Below are 20,328 nucleotides of genomic sequence, written 5' to 3'. Positions count from 1 at the left end.
ATGTAGGAGAGGGAGCGTTTTACCATGAAGGACATAACAGATGTATAATTTTTTGCGGTCTACTACATTCATGCGAGTATCAGTATCAACAGACCATGCCACCAGTGCGGGGGGTGGGGGTGGGGGGGGGGGGGGGTGTTTGGTCTACTTGTCCCGGTCTGCGATTTCTGCCGAGGAGGAAACAACCCCCCACTCCACCGGTCCGCGATTGTGCCCTCGTAACCCCAGGGGAAGTCGTGGCCTAATCGTTCAGATTCGTAATCGAAAGGTTGCGGGTTCGAGTCTCAGGTCCGGCAGGAATTGTAGATGGGGGGAGTGAATAACCAACACTCTCTCCACCATCAATACCACGACTGAGAGTGAGAGCCTTGAGCAAGGCACCGAACCCCCAACTGCTCCCCGGGCGCCGCAGCATAAATGGCTGCCCACTGCTCCGGGTGTGTGTTCACGGTGTGTGTGTGTTCACTGCTGTGTGTGTGCATGTTGGATGGGTCACCATCCATGCTGAGCACAAATTCCGAGTATGGGTCACCATACTTGGCCGTATGTCACGTCACTTTTACTTTCCATTCCCCCCCTGCCCCTTTGGAGGTCTGTGCACGCCACTGCATTCCACCATAAAGCAGTTATTCCAGAGGTAACCTGGCAGTTATGGGTGAAAACTTATTTTCATTTGGTCAGACTGTGTGGCTGGATATAAGCACATAGCTGTGTTAAAATAGCTTCTAAAACCATTTCAGTTGTGCATTGTCATGCTACCCAAGAAAAAACATGGATATAGTCAGTAGACAGAAACAATGATTTTTAATTTTACAGACAGACGGAAAGACAGAAAAGACAGACAAACAGACAGATAGAGCAATGGATAAACAGAATGAATAACAGTAGATAGACAGACAGAAAAATAGACAGACAGTAAGAACAATGAATAGAACAAACAAACAAACAACCAATAGATAAGCAGAAAGACAGACAGAAAGACAGACAGACGGACGTACGGACGGACGGACGGACGGACGGACGGACGGACGGACGGATAGATAGATAGATAGATAGATAGATAGATAGATAGATAGATAGATAGATAGATAGATAGATAGATAGATAGATAGATAGATAGATAGATAGATAGATAGATAGATAGATAGATGCAGAGAAATATATAATTGATAGTCAGTTCATGTCTATGTGAAACTGCTGCCTTTCTTCCTGAACTCTGTTACCCCTCCTCTCTCTCCTTCCCTCTTTGCATTTTCACACTTTCTTCCTCTCAATTGCCCCTCGGTTGGAATGCAGCTGTTACTATAGAAACCCCTGGGCATTCTGTGTCACTGTACAGATTAGCTCTCAGTCTACAAAGAGAAAAAAACGTAGGGGTGGGGGGGAGGTTGGTGAGGTGTATACTAAGACAAAAAGCGAGTTAACTATATAGGGAAAACAGAGAGGACATGTCAGACTGGAGAGAGGGTGTGTAGCTGTGTTACAGTTCTGCTGCTGCTGCTGTAGTTCAGAGCTGTGGAAAAGTAGGACACATACACACATCCAAAAACTTCACTCTCAGCTGAACTTCAGAATTTAAGCAGTTTCATTCTTGTATACGCAAACACACACGCATGCACGCACACACACAAACACACACACACACACACACACACACACACACAAAAGCATAAAAACAGCTCTGTGTTGGCACATATCAGTGGCAACTTTCTGTCAGGAACTCTCCAGAAGCGACTCTCACTGAGACCACGAAACACAGAGGTGAGAGGAAAGAGAGAGGAAGAATATTTGCTGTGGAGCTCTTTTTCTGTTAAGAGTTTAACAGTTTTGGTTTCAATTTAATTGCCATTCCACTTAATGATTCCAGTCCCTTAACGAATCCATTGACAATTTCTGCTAGTTCTTTTAAGGCCCCAATAATTATGTATACTAAACAAAAATGCCATAAAAATAATTTTCTGTAAACTATTTTAATACAATATTTTTAAATATTGTTCTCTTCATTTAATATAATAATATTTTTTAAATAAAATGTGATTTTAGTGTAACTAAATCCTCTTCTGAATGTAAAATATTGAATATAACAATATTCATTATATTCAGTGATGAAGAAAGATTTTAATGCATCTAAATACTGTTCTGAATTTGTACATAGATTTAATATAATAGTATTTTTAAAGAATCATTCTGTGCTGAATGTGTATTATTGTCTTTTTGTATTATTTTGTGGCACCCAGTATCCCATCACATGTAATGCAATCTCACCACCGAGCCGAAACATGCATCTTGCATCTAGCATTCAGTAGCATCAAAGCGCTTGTGGCTAGAAAGGATGCAGCTCCGACCGCACAATGAAATAAATGTTCTACCTATTAGATTGTGTTTTATTAATGTCTACACCTACCCCAACCCTAAACCTACCTCTTACAATAATGAAAAAAATAGTAATTATTGTTGTACAGTGTGACAAAAATTACGTTGTATTGATGTGCGCATGCCCAGTAGCGCCATAGGTATCCCTTCTAGCCTTAACCCATCAAAGCACACCCGCTAAATAACAGTGCAGGAAACACTCTCAACAGTATTTTTGTACATTGCTCCATCAACATGGGCAGAGGAATGCAAACATTAATGTTATGACATAAAATAAATTAAACCTAGTTCTCTGAAAGAACTTCCGGAGCATTACCAAAAATCCTCAGTCATTGTGAACTAACTAAACCACAAATGAACTACTTCGGAGCAATGAATGGCTGTGATTTCAGAGCTAAATTAGTCACTATGAGTAGACAGCTTGTCTGATGGGACTGAGACGGAGACACGACTGGGCCTCAGCACTGTATACAAACACTGGCCAGACTTTTTAATTGGCTTCTTTTTTGGTGAGTAGCCAATCAGGACAAATTTAGAGTTGCCCTTGGCAAAAAACATCCACTCGTGGAAAACCCTAGTCTAAATATCACTGAGGTCCAAAAGACATGTGGCCTAGTTTAAACATCCTTTACTCTGTCCGGACTACCTTCCTTGCCCTTTGTTTCTTTTTTTTTTTTTTAAATCAATCTTTTCTTGATTCTTTAATCATTTTTTCTTTCCACGATTATTAATTTCTCTATTTTCAATAATGAGTAAATGAATAAATATGTATGACAGCAACCAAAACAAAAACAAGTGGCAGGACATTTTGTTGATTGCTTGGTTTCTTATTCTTGGTCTTATCTTATTGGTCCACATAGCTGTGCTCTACCCTTCAAAAGTTTGTTGTTCTTTTGTTTTCTTTGTTCTTTTTTTGAAGAACTGATCACAAGAGACATAATGATGTTACAAAATATTTCTATTTCTATTAAATATTTCTATTTCTGACCTCGGTATGACTTGGCGCAAAGGTCTTGATTGTCATAGACTCGCCACAGAGACTTTTGGGAGAGGGATCTTGCAGGCGGGGAGCCGGCAGCCGAGACATTGCCGGTGTTGAGGAGTAATTTAGGGGAGGGCAAGTTATTTTCAAGTATCTCCAAGAACTTGCTGCAGCTCCAGGTCCAGCGCACTCGCGGAGGCTCGTAGTCGCACCGAAACACGCCCAATGGTGACTTGTTGCCAAATGTGCTCGCATTGCCCGTGGTGATGCCCAGGCAGAGGGAGGAGCCAATGTTGAAGAGCCGGCCCCTGGTCACCCATTTCCACAGCTGGGCGTCACCCTTGCAGGAAGAAGAGAGGTAGAGTATGTGATCTCGTACCCCCAGGCAGCCCTGCGCTCCCTCGTGGAAAAACGCAAAAGTGTCCAATTCATCCGTATGTGCTGTTGCAGAAAGAGAGAGAAAGAGAAGTTATTTACCTGACACTGATATACTGTACAAGAGAAATCTGATAACCCTAAAATCATAAATATGGAAAGATCATTAACGTTTGATTCCAGCCTAGACATTTACAAAGGTTTTTAATGATTTTGCACACCATTAAACCAAATGACTGATCCTACAGAGACAATTTCCATCAAACTCTCAATGTCATGTGACCAAAACTGTTTTTGACTCTCAGCTGTTTTCATAGTATATTATTACTGCAGCAGAATAAGCAAAACCCTTTTGATTCTCTTTCACCCACTCATATGTTCAACAAAAACAAGCAGATCTTATCAAACAGCAAAGCCCAAATCCTGTTCAAACAATCCCACAAAACGTTTGTATGTGCTTTGACTTGCCTCAATTGTAAAACAGTGATTTAATTACAGGTGAGAAGTAATTGTTTGAGAGAAATCTGCAGTTTCATGTTATCATATTCTGTATGTGCGGGTTATAATATGGCCTGCAACTGGACATTTTTCTTTTCTTTTTTTTTTTTTTATCTCAGCATGCTTTGGTTTTGGAACACATTATATGTCTGACTGCAAATAGATAGTAATTTACAAAAACAAAACAGAAAAGCCCAACAGAAACTGCCCTGAGAGAATACAGACATTGGCAATATTCCTCTTTTTGTGTGAGCACACACATTTATCCCGGTTTCATCATAACTGCACTCAACAGTGGCTTGTGGTGGTCTTCTGAATATATGTCATCTATATACAAAAATACACATTATTTATTTATTTGAATGAATTCTCTTATGCTCATCAAGGCTGCAATTTATCATGATGGTGGTGGTGGTGATGGCGCAGTGGATAAGACACATGCCTTTGTTGTGAGAGACCCGGGTTCGAATCCACTGTGAGACACCTTACTGAGTTTAATCTCATATTTCGCAATATTTGTTTTGTTTTTGTACTTTTGATTATTTTCCTATTTTTCTTTTCTTAGAAAAAATGAGCCATACACTATAAAGCTGCTACCAGATACTCACAGTACAGTAAGAATAAATACATATATTGGTATTTGACTAGGGATATGTTGTTTAGTGAGAGAAGGACAGGGAAAAGACATGGCTAGGAGGAGAGTTAAGCAGAAGGCAGAAGAGCCAAACCCAGCAGCGTTCCCAAACACCAGTCTGGTTTCTTTTTATACTTCTATTCTGCTTTTCTCTCTCTTTATCAGTCTCTCTCGTGCACCCTCTCGTTCCTGCGGGGGGGAATGCAAGGTTACAACCACAAAGTCAGAGAGAAAGAAAATCAGAGCAAAAGAAAGAGACAGAAAAAAGAGCCTGAAGAAAGACCAGAGAGAAACACAGCTGTGTTTCCAAACAGAGTAGTCCTAAAGCAGGGAAATGGGAAATGGGATCAATCCAAAAACAAACAGGACCTTCTCTACTTTGAAAACAAAACAGAGACAGAAAGTTGACTGAGACCCTGGGAGACTTTCTGAACATCAATGCTCAAACATATATTTCCATAAGTAAGAATGTTGTCAAAAAGAACAAATCAAAAAGTAAATCAGTGTTAAAGTAAATATGAAGTGGCTCCGAAAAGCATTTGAACAGTTATTTACCAGGATCTGGCAACAGAACATGGAAAATCCAAGAGCAAGTTTTTAACTAGTGAGATGTAAAATAACAAGAGCTGAAAATGTGAACAAATGTGACAATTTTTTCCATGAGGTCCTGATTCCACTTATTAATGACGCGCAATCCGTGACAAACTGGGATTAAAACAAGTCTTTCCATCTTCCTGCAGAACAGCAGAAGAATTTGAGGGCATCATGTGATCTGAGTGAGTCATATTTCAGGAGGAAGGAAGGTACAGATATGCATCTTCACAAAAACATCAAAGAGTTTCTTTCCACTTCTGACAGATAAAAGGCAAAGCATGTTCAGGCAATTCATGAGCATCATCTTAATGCCTTCATTATAAATCGAGGCTTTACTTAAATGACTAATTACGGGCGTTTCAATATAAACAAAAAGATGAATGACAGTGTTTCAGTCTAATAATTCATGATCCACCTTCTGATGATGAGGTCAGTTTTTCATTTGATCAGGTCAGGAATACATTTTCAGATTTTTTCTGAAACTATATATGTATATATATATATATATAGTTTCAGACCAAAAAAAAAATATATATATATGACATTCTGGTCAAATTTTTTTCCCAAGATCATTTTACCAATTCCAAACCACATCAATCTCGATAACTACTATTGATTTTGTATTTAATCATTTATAAGTGATATGTAATTGTCCATGAAGGCTGAAAGTCAAAAACTCCTTATTTCAGGTGTGCAGAATTATTAGGCAGGTTTTCTTTTAGAGATAAAATGATCCAAAAAAGAGATTGAAATCAAGAATAAAAGTAAAAAAAAAAAGTTAAATGCCCATGAGAAGGATGCAATACTAATGCAGTAATAGAATTAGCAAAGTTAAGGCATGACCACTGGGCAGTGAAACACTCATTGGGTCCGCACGGTCAGAAAAAAACAGGTGGAGAAGAAAAGACACGTTAACTGCAGAATTAGGTGAGAAACCATCAGGAACCATTTAGTCTCCAGCACCATCATTTTCCAGAACTGCAACCTTCCTGGCTTTATGGACAGATAAGCTGAGAGTGACTCTTGAAGGACCAGCATCACATCCTCTTGTGCCACTGTTTGAAGAATTTATCTTCCAGAATCTGGCAGTATTTTAATGAATCCTGCAAGACAGACTTTTCAGGATAGGAGATGAACTAAAATGAGCTCCCAAAACTTACTGCCAGATTCTGGAAGATAAATTCCTTAAACAGTGGCACAAGAGGATGTGATGCTGATTCTTCAAGAGTCAGATGATGTATAAATCTCAATTTTCAAATTTCGAAAAATTATGACTGGTTTTGTGGTCCAGTGTCACATATATGTATATATATGTATGTGTGTGTGTGTGTAAATATATATATATATATATATATAAATATATATATATAGGCCAAATTAATTAATTTAATTTAATTAATTCATTAATTGAAAAAAAAAATTATAATAATAAGGACACTTACAACTACATATTCATAAAAAAGAAAACCCAAAGAGGTATCATCATCATTGTGCCCGTGAGCAAGGTAAGTTACTTAAAACAAGGTTGCTGCAAGGGACTCATTGCTTTGAATAAAGCATCAGCTAAATGACAATTTACTTCCAGAACTACTGCATAACATAAATAACATAAAACAGAAACAAATCCCATGACAACTGCCGTAGGATGTCTATAAATAATGCATTAAAGAGCATGCTGTGATAAATAAAAAACAGTAGACAGATTGCAATGAAAAGTGTCTGCATATCAGTGGTTGTGTGATTAAAGAGAAATGAATGGCTACAGGTGATTTGTCTGAAGAGGTAAAATATCATCCATTAGAAGCTTGCCGGACAGTTATTGAGTAGGCTGACAGCTTACAGGAATGAACTTTTTTCAGCCTGTGGTTTTGGCACGAATGCTCCTGAACCACCTTCTTCCAGATGGTAGAGATGAGAGCAGACCATGGCACGGATGAGGCTGCGCAGCTAAACAAATTGTTTTTGCGATCACTGGTTACATAATGCTGATGACGACATTGATATGACTAGTGTGGACGAAATTTGTCTCTGCATCAGAGACTGTGGAATGTCTCCAATTAATTGTTTTCTTAAGGTTTAAAGTGGGCCTAAAACATGCCTGATTCAAAACTTGTCATCTGAAACAGTTAACCACACAAACACCAACTCAGAGCTCCAGGCTAACTAACACAGGAGAGATTGCTACGATAATGATATTCCACTACAAGCAATAACCAGTTGTTGTTATCTTAGCAATTAGCAGTGTTCTGATTAGTGTTGTTTACAGTTGGTTTTCTAACAGCCTATGTTCAGAGTGGCTGATTTAATGCTAATATACTTATACAATACAATGCACTGATGCCAAATAAAATGTATACAAAATTGTGAGAATGCAGAGGACACTTATTTTATATACTCATTTAACCAAAATGAATGACTTAGTCAGTTTGTCTATTTTACAGACAAAACTTATTTTGATAAAACTTTGATTTAAAACTTTTTTGACATATGGTTCCTTGAAGAACTTCAAGAGCACAAAAGGTTTTTTATAGCAGAAATTCTTCAAAGGTTCTTCCAAGAGCTGTTCACTGAAAGACTCTTTAAAGAACCAAAATGGTTCTTCTATAGGATCACTGCAAAACCCCCCTTTTAGAACTTTTATTTTTAAGAGTGCACTTCTGTACATATTAGAAACTGTTCGATGGCTTTGGAATTTGGGGTGTAAATCCCCATGAAAAAGACAAAGGATACCAGAAAATGGAAAAGGCAGAAGAAACAGGCGCTCGGTGGGGGTGACTCCACTCCATGAAAGGGTGTGTGAGCTTAGTCATGTGGTGGTATGTGGTTTTCCTGAACCCTGATTCTTAGCTACCAAAGCTAAACGTATATTATTATGACAGATGTATTTTTGTTTCTCCCTTCCCCTTTTTGTAGGAGGGTAATGAGTAAGGGATATGAGAGAGAGAGAGAGAGAGAGAGAAATGGAGTTAGGAGGAGGAAGGTAACAAACCAGCTGGGAGACAGGGAGGAAAAAAGAAGGAGTGAGGGAGCAAAAGGAAGGGTGCAGAGAGAGGTCAGGGTTTTGTATAGATGATCCTTTTATTCTGTAAACACAGAGACTGATCAACACACAGAAAATTCCGGCCGGTATTTGTTTCTCGGCTCCCGTTACTGAGCCTTTAACCAAGCCAGAGCTGTGACCTGTGATCCAACACCAACTGAGACAGAAACAGATATAATATAAGTGTCTGCTCCCAGTTTTTTACTGTTTTTGACACACAAAGTTTAAAAAAGCATCATCAATAATAAAAAAAGCTACAGCTAGAGAAAAAGCTAAAAGCATGCAAAAAAAAAAATATATTACAACAACAATAAATTCCAAATACTAAAACAATTACTTTAAAGTGTCAATGGGCCAAAAAGCAAATATATGATTAAAGCAGACTGGGTAACCAGATTCTAAACTGAGCATTACATATTAAATATAGAAATACAATATTTTGATGATGAAGTATTGTAGTTGTGATTAAACAAAACACTTAAAAGACCTGAGGTGACACTGGTAACTACAGCATTATGCATCAGGTCTTTGGTGACGTATTTTTAGCTTGTTCAACAACACTGCTCTGTTCTTCTAAACTTTTTTTCTTTTTAATAAGGTTGTGACAGTCCCTGACACAGAGGTGCAAAAACCTATCCGGTCTCTGCTGGACTGTGAAGTTGAGAGAAGCACTAAAAACTATACAAGACCACCGAGACGTAGACAGCCCTCAGCTGCGGCTCGTTATTGTGTAACCGGATATATTTAGGGCACATCTGCTTACGGGGTAAGAGTCAAGCGCTTGAGAACACAGGTTAACAGAGCAGTGAGAAACCTAGAACATGCTTCTGCAAACAAGCACAATGACTGTCCCTTTATAATGAAAAATGTCCCTTCGACCACTAAAGTTGTGCTATAAAACATAAAAGCTGTGCTGATGGTGCTGTCTGTGAATGAATTTCCTGAACAAATCTTTTAGGCAAAGTGAACGAATCAGTCTCCTTCCGTTCATACACTGACTAGTTCACAAACTCTCCCTTTTAAAGCAAGTACTTCTTGTCTGTTCTGAATATATACAATATGAGCAAATATCCAGTGCTGGGCAAGCTACTTGGAAAATGTAGTGAGCTAATCTAACAATTACTCCTCATTAAATGAAGCTTCATACGCTAAAGCTACAGTTGTGGGAAATGTAGCAAGCTAAGCTACAGCAGCATGGCAAAAGTAGTTTACTACATCCAAGCTATTTAAAAAACAACAACAACATCATACCAAGTCAATGCTCTCTCAGTGATCAATAAAACTGTCAGTCAAGCAGATAGATAGGCATAATAGTTCAGTTTAATTGTTTATTCAACAACTGTTCCAAACCAATTTGGCAACAAAAATCAGTATCATGTACAGGGCCAGATTTACATTATATTGTGACATACTAGGCAAAAGAAATGTTTGCTGTCAGCCGGAAACCTCCTGGTAGTTGGTATTGTGGCTTTATTGTATACAGATGCATTTATATAAATGGTACCACTTCACAATAAAGTTAATTAGTTAACATTAGTTAACGTGAACTAAGAATGAGCAATACTTCTGCAGCATCTATTGTTCATTTCAACATTTACTATTGCATTACAGGTTTTCTCAGTCGCTTTGGTGCATTTCTCAGATCAGAAATTAAATTCATTTAGTCACTTGTGCATATGATAAAAGCAGTTTCTCATTCTTTTGAACAAGTTGCAATTGCTTTGGTACATTCATGCAAATGATTATGTACATTTGTCTGCATTTTCCTACATTATCAGTTGCTAATGTCATGTTGCTCAATATGTATTATTTAGTTCTCTGAGCAATACTCTTACCCCTCAAAACATCTAGTTGATCTAGTTGCCATAAACTGTCAAGCACATTTTCTACACATTTCTATTAGTCTTTTTGTAAATTTGCCATGGATTGTGCAGGTGACTTTCACTAATGAAGAGAATGTAGATCAACCAATGATAAACCAGTTCTCTGAATTTCCTCATACAGTGCTGCGTGCAAAAAAAGCAAAGCTCTGCCTGTGTTTGCCTTTCTAATTTAGTATTTTTGCCTTTGTGCCCATATTTCTTTTTCTTTTCTATATCACAATGACGTTGTAATGCTTTTTTTTTTTTTTGATCAGACCACTAGTAAAAGTGTAACTGTGAATTCTATCCAGTCTCTTTCAATCAATATCCCACATACAGTAATGTGTAAATTTGTACTTTTAAAATGGATATATGGCATTCATAAGAAGTGCAGCCTTTTGCATTTCAGTACAGTGACTGTCATCCAAACTGTTGTCCTAGTTTATATCAGGTAATACTAAGAGAGTGCACTGTTATATTGACAACATAATTAAGCACTTTGGCTTTCTTGTTTGTGAACAATGACAAGGACTTTTCATTTTCATGCCACTGATTTGTTCATTGACATAAATACTTAACTTTGAGAGATGAACTAAAGATTTTGAATAAGTTACAGGCTTTTGCATGTAATCCATTGTGTGGTGCTGTTTGTATAAATTGTTTTGAGAAATGCACATACTTTGCAAATATTAAGGATAAGTGACTAAGAAAAACTGTAAAATCAAAAGTTGTGTTTGTTAACATTAGTTAATGCACTGTGAACTAACATGAACTACCAATGAACGACTGTATTTTCATTAACTAACATTAAAAAAGATGAATAAATAGGCCTGGCCTACTGTAATAAATGTATTGTTCATTGTATGCTCGTGTTAGTTAATATACTAGCTAACATTAATGAAATCTTATTCTATGATGTTACCATATAGATGTATAGGCCTGGCTACATTTATTTGCATCGTTACATGTGTCATATTATTAAGATTTCGCCAAAATCAAGTTCAAGCTTTTGACCAGCGAATGTTTTTTCCCGTCCTTAACGCCATATCAAAGGCAGTACGTGCATCCCATCTACATTTTCATGACCTTACAGGTCATACAGTTTTCTGTCGCTATGTGGGCACTCAGTTTTTTTTTCTGTTATTTGGCCAGAGTATCATATTATAAAAAATTCAGCGCTTCGCACAAGCTGTGACAACAACAAATGCTAGACTAAAACACTCTTCTCCGCTCCTCAAATACAAAAAACATTAGCCTTTATAAATAGTATTTCTTGAGTAATGAAAACGCTCGGTTAATTTCGTAACCTTGGTTCCCCGAAATGAGGAAACGAGACATTGCTATGGGGAAATACATTTTCCTTGAATACTACTGAAGCCTTATTGAATCACGCCAGTGAAACTGGCCAATGGCGTTCAAGCGCGCAAAATATGAGCGGGAATCCCACTCTATAAGACAGTGCTTGTACGTCATCCATTCAGAATCTTTGACTGAAGCAACTTGCATTCTAAGATCCTGAGCTCGGTGACACAGCAATAAGAGCAATGTCTCGTTGGCGACGGCTTCGGCGCTTTCACATATAGAATTTCAATGAAATCATGTGTTATGATGCACGGCCGTAGCGGTGCTCAATAAGCAGAGTATGATGGTGATCAAGTCCTAAAAGACGTGGTGAACTATTGTGATAAACTCTTAGGGACAGCATTGAATTGGTGGTGCGTCAATACAGGGTGTATACGACCTAGTCGAAACCACTGATACACATCTCAGATCATAGCTGAGGCTGAGTAGGCGCATGTGCTGCTCGCACTGACAGCACATGCAAGGTAAGCGATGACACATCTAGGTTATAAAACCTTGCAAAAGTGCTGGGTGACGACCAGCCTGCCGCCATACAAATGTCCTGAATAGACATGCCATTTGCCCAGGCCCAGAAGGACGCGAGTCCGCGGGTTGAGTGGGCCCGAACCCCTATCGGACATTCCGTGCCCTTAGAGCTGTAAGCCAAAGCAATTGCGTTGACGATCCAGTGTGACAGCCTTTGCTTGGATACAGGAAGTCCTTATGTGCATCCACCAAAACATACAAATAGCTGCTCCGAGAGTCTGAACTGTCTAGAGCGCTCGATATAAGTGCGCACCGCACGTACAGGGCACAGCAGTGTATTAAGCGGCTCCGTCCCGGTCGGTGTTTTGGGACGGAAAGCAAATAGTGTTATGACCTGCGCTTTAAATGGAGTCGAAAGCACTTTAGGCACATAACCTTTTTTAGGCTTCAAGGTGAGTCTGCAATCACCTGGCCCGAATTCAATACACGAGTGGTCAATTGAAAGCACCTGCATGTCTCCAACTCGCTTAACAGAGGCCAGCGCGAGCAGGAGTGCTGTCTTGAGAGAGAGCGCTCGTAAGCTCGCTGATTGTATGGGCTCGAACGGGGGTCCTGTGAGAGCATCAAGCACAAGCGCCAAGTCCCAAGTGGGTAGACTAGAAGGTCGAGGAGGGTTCAGGCTTTTTTCTCCTTTCAAAAAATCGCTCTTGGAGGAAGGCAAGAATTATTGGTATTGGGCAGTTGATTGGGTCTTCGCCCCGCAATATGCACCAACTTAAAAAAGTTTTCCATTTATGTGTGTAAAGACGCCTCGTGGAAGGAGCCCTAGCCTCAGAGATAGTGTTCAACACGCACTGAGGAAGTGCATCTGTTACTTCCATCCATCGAGCGGCCAGACATGAAGGCTCCATGACTCCGGATTTGCCATATCGTTCCTTGTGCTTGAGAGAGGAGATCTCTCTTCATGGGATAGTCCACGGGGGGGCTACCAGCATCTCCACCAGTTCTTGGAACCACAGCTGATTGGGCCATTTCGTTGCCACTAACAGAACAGATTCCTTTTCCTCTCTGATTTTGCAAAGCACGTGAGGCAGAAGTTTCACTGGAGGAAAGGCATACTTGCGTACTTTCGGCCAGCTGTGAGATAGTGCATCCACTCCCAGGGGAGAGTGTGTCATTGAATAAAACAGCAGGCAGTGAGTGTTCTCCGCTGATGCGAAGAGGTCCACCTCCGCCCTGCCGAATACACTCCAAATAATTTTGACTGTCAGAGAGTGTAATCTCCACTCCCCGTGGATTACCCCGCCCCTCGACAGTAAATCCGCACCGTAGTTCAGGCATCCGAGGACATGTACTGCCCGGATGGAGAGGAGGTGTCGATCTGCCCACAGAAGGAGGTCTCTCGCCAGCCGCAGCAGTGGCTGCGAGTTCACACCGCATTGGTGATTTATAAACGCTACCATTGTCATGCTGTCTGTCCTGATGAGAACGTGACTTTGAAGAATGTCTGGGAGAAAGCACTCGAGCGCTAGGTGTACAGCATGGAGCTCCAGACAGTTTATGTGTCATGACTTCTCCGTTTCTGACCATGTCCCAAAGGCTGGTCTGCCATCGCATATGGCTCCCCAGCCCGTGCTCGATGCATCTGTCGTAACATTCTTTCTCCTGATCACTTGACCAATACGAACACCCCGGCGATACAGAGTCATACTGCGCCAAGGGGTCAGCATATGCAAACCGTCGCGCGTCACTTTGATGCGCAAGGTGCCCGTGCACCATGCGTTCTGTGGCACCCGGCTCTTTAGCCAGAGCTGAAGTGGTCGCATATGTAGGAGCCCTAGATTGCACACTGTCGAGGCAGTAGCCATCTGGCCGAGCGTCCTCTGAAAGCATTTTAGTGGGGAAGAACGACCTAATTTGAAGACTGCGAGAGAGCTGATCAGTTTTTGTGAGCGCTCCTCATATTGATTGAGTTCAGTTCCACTCCTAAAAAGGAGATGTTCTGGCTCGATACCAGCATGCTCTTTTGCATATTTACAGTCAGCCCTAAGCTCTGAATATGAGCGAGGAGTCTGAGTTTGTCGCTGAGCGGCGCGCTCTCTGATTGGGCTAAGACTAGCCCGTCGTCGAGATAGTTCAGCATGCGCATTCCGCTCTGCTTCAGAGGAGAGAGAGCAGCATCCATGCATTTCGTAAACGTATGAGGGGCCAGACATAACATTTCCTCTCGCAGAACTGAGGCATTCTGATCCCGTACAGTGGACATTAACACACCGTTGAAACGGGGCGGTTTGCGGAAGAACTGAAGCATGTAGCCGTTCTTTATTGATTTCATAACCCACTCTGATACCCCTGGCAGTGCCTGCCATGCTTCTGTGAACTGTGACAGCGGGCGAGGCAGACTGCATACCGTGAGGGATAACTCGCCATTGGGGGATGGGGAGTTTAATACGACACGAGTGTGAGAGTTTTGTATTGAGATGAGTTTTGTATGTTTTTCAACTTTATTGCACTGCATATTGGAACAGTCAAAACACAAACATGACAATTGCTCTCGCCTCCCGCAAAAGGCAGGGGGGCGTGGTGAGCACATACAGCGGAGCAAGCGGACTTCTTCAGTGGCTCGTCTTCAGCGCTGGGTGCAGCTTTCCTCCTCCGAGAGACAGCATTAGGAACGTGGGTTCGATTCCGGTGCAGGTGGTCCGGCGTTTCTGTCAGGGCAGGGCCTCTGGCCCTTTGAGCCCTGATGGCACTTCGGCCACGGTTGTCTTGACCTCACCGCCGGCTCCTGTTCGCGCCGAACAGCAGCAGAAGAGGCGTTAGGTCTTCCCGCACGCTGCGCTGAGGAGGAGCGGGAACGCGCAGGAGGTTTCGCTCCGGCGCGCTTTGGTAGGAAGTGGCTAATGGCTTTCGACTGCTTCTGCGCTTCAACAAAGATGTCACCTTCATCGCTCTGAGGGCCAGATCCGTGGCGTGTCGGAGCTCTTTAAACACTTCAGGGTCCGGCCCGTCCTCATCCAGAGACTTGAACAACTTGGCCTGATATACCTGGAGTATCGCCATCACGTGCAGTGCTGAAGCTGCTTGGCCCGCCGCGAAGAAAGCCTTGCTAGCGAGGGGAGAGACGCGTTGTTTCTCACTCTCCAGTTCGCCGCGGCTGAAGGACAGAGATGGGCAGCGACGGCTTCTTCCACGGGGGGCAGTTTGACATACCCCACTTGGTCAGCTCCGTCCACAGAAGACAGGAGGGAGGATCCCGGATTATGCACCCGACTGGTGTCCGCTGTAGCGTGTAGATCACGGTGAGTAGTTCTTTCTTGATAGGCTTCTTGCTTCTCATAGAAGGTTGGCTGAATAAAAAGATTCTGAATGGATGATGTACAAGCACTGCCTTATATAGAGTGGGGAGTCTGTGGCGTCACTTACTGATCCAGGATCAGTGATCTGTAGCAGTTATATTTCGGATTTGAGCTTAAGCTTCAGAATGCTATGTATAATGTAACGTTAGCTTTTGTTGACGCTACAGCGCTACTTGATCAAAAAACGAGCTTCGCTACTGAAAAGCTATTTGATTCGGAAAGCAGCGATGCTACCACCATGCTACTGAGAAACGTAGTTAAACTAGTAGCAACGCTACTGCCCATCACTGCAAATATCATTAGAATACGAACTATAAATATAAATAAGCATGTCATTTGTTGGAAACCGAAGCAGCATTTAGGCTAAAGACACTTGTTTGTTAAGAAAATGAATCAAGAAATGAACCAAGTGTCTTGTTTCTATAGTTTGTTGAAAGAACGTATGCAGCTGACACAGCTGGTAAAATGATGGAAAATTTTCAAATGGCTTTGCTTTGTTGCGCTTTTGTTTAAACACCATTTTTACCAGAGTTTCGCCTTTTATAGTTAAGCCAGGTAAGTTAACAAAGCTTTCATTCATTAAAAACATCATGTTTATAATGAATCATTCAAGTAAACTATTCAATGACTCAAAAATACCACGCAAATGGTCGCCACCTACTGGCGTAACTGCGTAACCTGCACAAAGTATCAACAAAGTGAGTTCTAGTGAGTCGATTCAAATGATCTGAGTTACTGGAACGAATCAATAGCCCCAGCACCAGCGCTTGCACTCCCCTCCCCCGGTCTCTCTTGCTCTTCTCACATCTGGTTCCACTCAGAGTTTGGACTTTCGTGGCATTCCTTCACATCAGTGCTGCCGGAGCCAACATAACACAACAGCCCCCCAAATAAAACCAAGCCTCACATTATTAGTATTATTTTTAAATCACATAACACGTCTATAATCATGACAACAAAGCAGTCAGAAAAAAAGCATCACGATAAAAAGTGATAATGAAGCGTAAATGTTTCCTACCTGAGTGCACGGTGCTCCGCTCCAGGCTTAATAGTAGAAATAAATATAAAGTGCATCTGCAAACATTTATCCACGCGCGACTCCAACAGCCCTCCCGGTGCCCGCCACCGTGCTGATGCATGCCCGCGGAAAGGTAAAACGGAGAGATTTCCCTCTTTCCCGCAGAGAGAGAAGCAGGAACTGTGAAGAACAGACAGGCTTTGAGAGAGTCAGTGTCGCTGTGTGCGTGGACTGTGATGAGTTCAGAGTGAATGAGAGGGGCAGACAGCTCACATCACTGCACACGTCCCAGGAAAGTGAAGCAGAAGAAGGCGGAGAAATAGCCGAAGTTTGAATGACTACCCGATACCCGGGAGAAGTGTCCAGGGCTGAGAATTTACCAGAAATTCGCAACTCTTTGCTCTGAGGGAAGAGAAACTCGACATTGTTCATTCTTTGTGTATATTTCAGCTCTAGTCAGCTATATTTGGGGAACTTAAAAGTCTCCTCTGACGATATCAAGTAAATATCCTGCATGTTTTCTGAAGTTAGCACGTAAGGTTAGACTAATAACACCAAAAAATGCATTACAGACCAATAGTTTTCATACACATACGTGACCAATGGACCACAAAACCTGTTATTAATCAATAGATTAATAAATATTAATAAATGAATAAATAGGATTTCCATTTATGTTTGTTAGGATGTTTGTGGGGAAGTCGTGGCCTAATGGTTAGAGAGTCGGACTCATAATCGAAATGTTGCGGGTTCGAGTCCCCGGCCGACAGGGATTGTAGGTGGGGGGAGTGACTGTCCAGCGCTCTCTCCACCCTCAATACCACGACTGAGGTGCCCTTGAGCAAGGCACCAAACCCCCAACTGCTCCCCGGGCGCTGCAGCATGGCTGCCCACTGCTCCGGGTGTGTGTTCACGGTGTGTGTGTGTGTGTGCATTTGTTCACTACTCACTGCTGTGTGTGTGCACTTGGATGGGTTAAACGCAGAGCACCAATTTCGAGTATGGGTCACCATACTTGACAATACGTCACGACTTTACTTTACTTTACAATATTTGGCTGAGATACAACTATTTGAAAATCTGGAATCTGAGGGTGCAAAAAAATCTAAATGATGAGAAAATCACCTTTAAAGTTGTCCAAATGAAGTTCTTAGCAATGCATAGCCTATTACTAATCAAAAATTAAGTTTTAATATATTTATGGCAGGAAATTTACAAAATATCTTCATGGAACATGATCTTTATTTAATATCCTAATGATTTTTGGCATAAAAGAAAAACGGATCATTTTGACCCATACAATGTATTTTTGGCTATTGCTACAAATATACCCCAGTGACTTGGTTTTGGGGTCCAGGGTCACATATGACACTCCACAAATACCTTCAATCTAGGCTAGGGCCTAAAACTCAAAAGGTCAAACAAAAGGATAGTGGAAGGAAGCACTTAACCTCAGGAGGTCAAACTAAATATTTATAAAAATAAAAAAAAATCTATTTATTTGGCCCCCAAAATTAAAGTATTATTATTATTGTTAATATTTTTTAATTAATTAAATAATTTATTTTATGATTTTAGGTGTTGACCAAAACATATTCAAGTTAAAGTTATATAATGAATATGAGCTGAAGCAAAGCAAATGGGGCAAATATGATAGGACGGCGCTTCATAATACAAATGGACGATGACCCAAAACATACAGCAAAAGCAACCCAGGAGTTTTTGAAGGTAAAAAAAAGTGGAATATTCTGCAATGGCCAAGCCAGTCTCCTGATCTCAACCCGATTGAGCATGCATTTCACTTGCTGAAGACAAAACTAAAGGCAGAAAGACCCACAAACAAACAACAACTGAAGTCAGCTGCAGTAAAGGCCTGGCAAAGCATCACAAAGGAGGAAACCCAGTCTCTGGTGATGTCCATGAATTTAAGAATTTCATATTTTTGTTCAACCTCTTAAATTAAATCTTAAAGTCTGCATTTCAATTCCATCTTGATTGTTTCATTTTAATTCTATTCTGGTGGCATACAGAGCCGAAATTATGAAAATTGTGTCAGTGTCCAAATATATGGACCTAACAGTATGTATACACACACACATACACACTTTTTCCAAAACATTTTCGTAACATGTTCCTTGCTGGTGGAATGATCTTCTTAGTCCCATCCAGAAAGCTGAATCCCTGAGAACATTAAAGAGACAACTGAAAACGTATCTTGTTTGACTGCATTCTACTGAAAAAAACAAAAAAATCACTTCTCTATGGTTACACAATTCCTCAATCTCTTCATGCTGTAACAACCACTTCACATATTTATTTGCGTCTTTATGATGAATCATTTTTTGTGTTCCTCATTTTTAAGTCGCTTTGGATAAAAGCATCAGCGAAATGAATAAATGTAAATGACACAAAAAAGAAAAACGTTACTTTTAATGCAAAAAAAACATTTATCAAAGATATCATTAAAAAAAATAATATTATTTTTCAGGATTTGCTCCTCTAATGGATTAGTCATGTGACCACATTCATTCAGTCATTTGTCTTTGCTCCAAGCTGTCACAGTACCATCTTAAAATACAATTTAGGTATTAATAATTACACTTTAAGTACTATATGGTAGTAATATAATGCCCCAGAGACAGCTTTGCTTACTGCCAGTACAAACACAATTATGTTGGACAAACTTATGTGAGGCAGCCTGAGAATACTTTAATTCAAGCTGTGGATGTTTCTATGCTTGGCAGTCCAGGACAGGTTCTGTAATGTAATCGTGCATGAGATCACTAGGCCAGAGTAAACAAGTGGGTGGAGGCCTGGTTTGGTAAAGCAATCAAACACAGGTTCTAGCTGCTGCTTGTCTACATGTTTGTCCAAAACAATCCCCGAATGGCGAGTCGCTTAAGATATAAATGAGATGTAAATCTTTTTTGTAACACAGTTGTGTAAAAATTAATTGAAAAAGAATAAATAGTTATGATGCATGTTATTAAAATCTTTGCAGGCTGAGGGTAACTAGTCGGGGACTGTAATGGATTTTGACCATGAAGTCAAACAGCTGTTGAACATTTTTAAACAGTCCAAAAACATTTGGCTCTGCTTCAGACTGAATAGGTCAATGATTCATCCAGCATCCATCCAAACTATCTGTTTCTAATTGAATAGAAAATTATAGGGTTTCAGAGATTTCACAACCCATTCCCAAGCACCGCATACTAACAAATCCACACTTTCTTGAACATCGAAATCCACAGACTGCAAGTCTAATGCCTTGCCTTTCCAAAATCACTCCAGCAGCTTTCATATTGAATTTGACTTCAAAGGTCATGCAGTGGGTGCAGTTGCACATCTTGGCATACACCTGATAAATACTGCAAATCCAGCTTTGCTGAGGAGCTGGAAGGAAAACACAGACACAGATACCCTGAGGTGAGATGCAACCTGGATAAGTCAGAAGCAGGTACATCCCACCCACTGAACGAATGCGAGACGAATAACAGAAAGAAACACTGCTCAACCCACATTTGAGAGCATTTCAAAACAGCGAGTTATCAATAAGTCTGTTGGGAATTCATCAGCTCTGATAATCAACTTGAAAAATCAGTTTTGTTCACATGCAAGAACTGTGACATGAAAACACTGCGGTTTTGCATTGTTAGGTCTTTGATACAGACCAGGTGCAAGTAAACAAAGCCCAAAATGCTTTATGTATGTTTAATAATGGACACCATTTATTTGGAACATTGAATTACTAAATTTACTAAAACAC

The 20,328-nt window shown here is 40.7% G+C and overlaps 1 protein-coding gene across 2 annotated transcripts in view; it reads right to left on the bottom strand.

The window, feature by feature from the left end:
- Positions 1-16,809, bottom strand: part of LOC306853532 (C-type mannose receptor 2-like) — a 40,694-nt gene extending 23,885 nt beyond the window's left edge. For both annotated transcript variants that reach the window (XM_079391022.1, XM_079391023.1), the window contains exons 1-2: positions 16,563-16,809; positions 3,362-3,796 (exon numbers count right to left, since the gene is read on the bottom strand). In XM_079391022.1, coding sequence (XP_079247148.1) covers positions 3,362-3,796; positions 16,563-16,683 — 556 coding nt within the window. In that variant the 5' untranslated portion in view covers positions 16,684-16,809. The remainder of the gene's footprint in view (positions 1-3,361; positions 3,797-16,562) is intronic.
- Between the last annotated feature and the right edge of the window lie 3,519 nt (positions 16,810-20,328).

Source organism: Barbus barbus (genome assembly GCF_936440315.1).
Source record: "Barbus barbus genome assembly, chromosome: 3".
NCBI lineage: Eukaryota > Metazoa > Chordata > Actinopteri > Cypriniformes > Cyprinidae > Barbus > Barbus barbus.
Note: the sequence above shows the minus strand (reverse complement) of the source record. Positions and strands in the feature narration are given on the sequence as shown.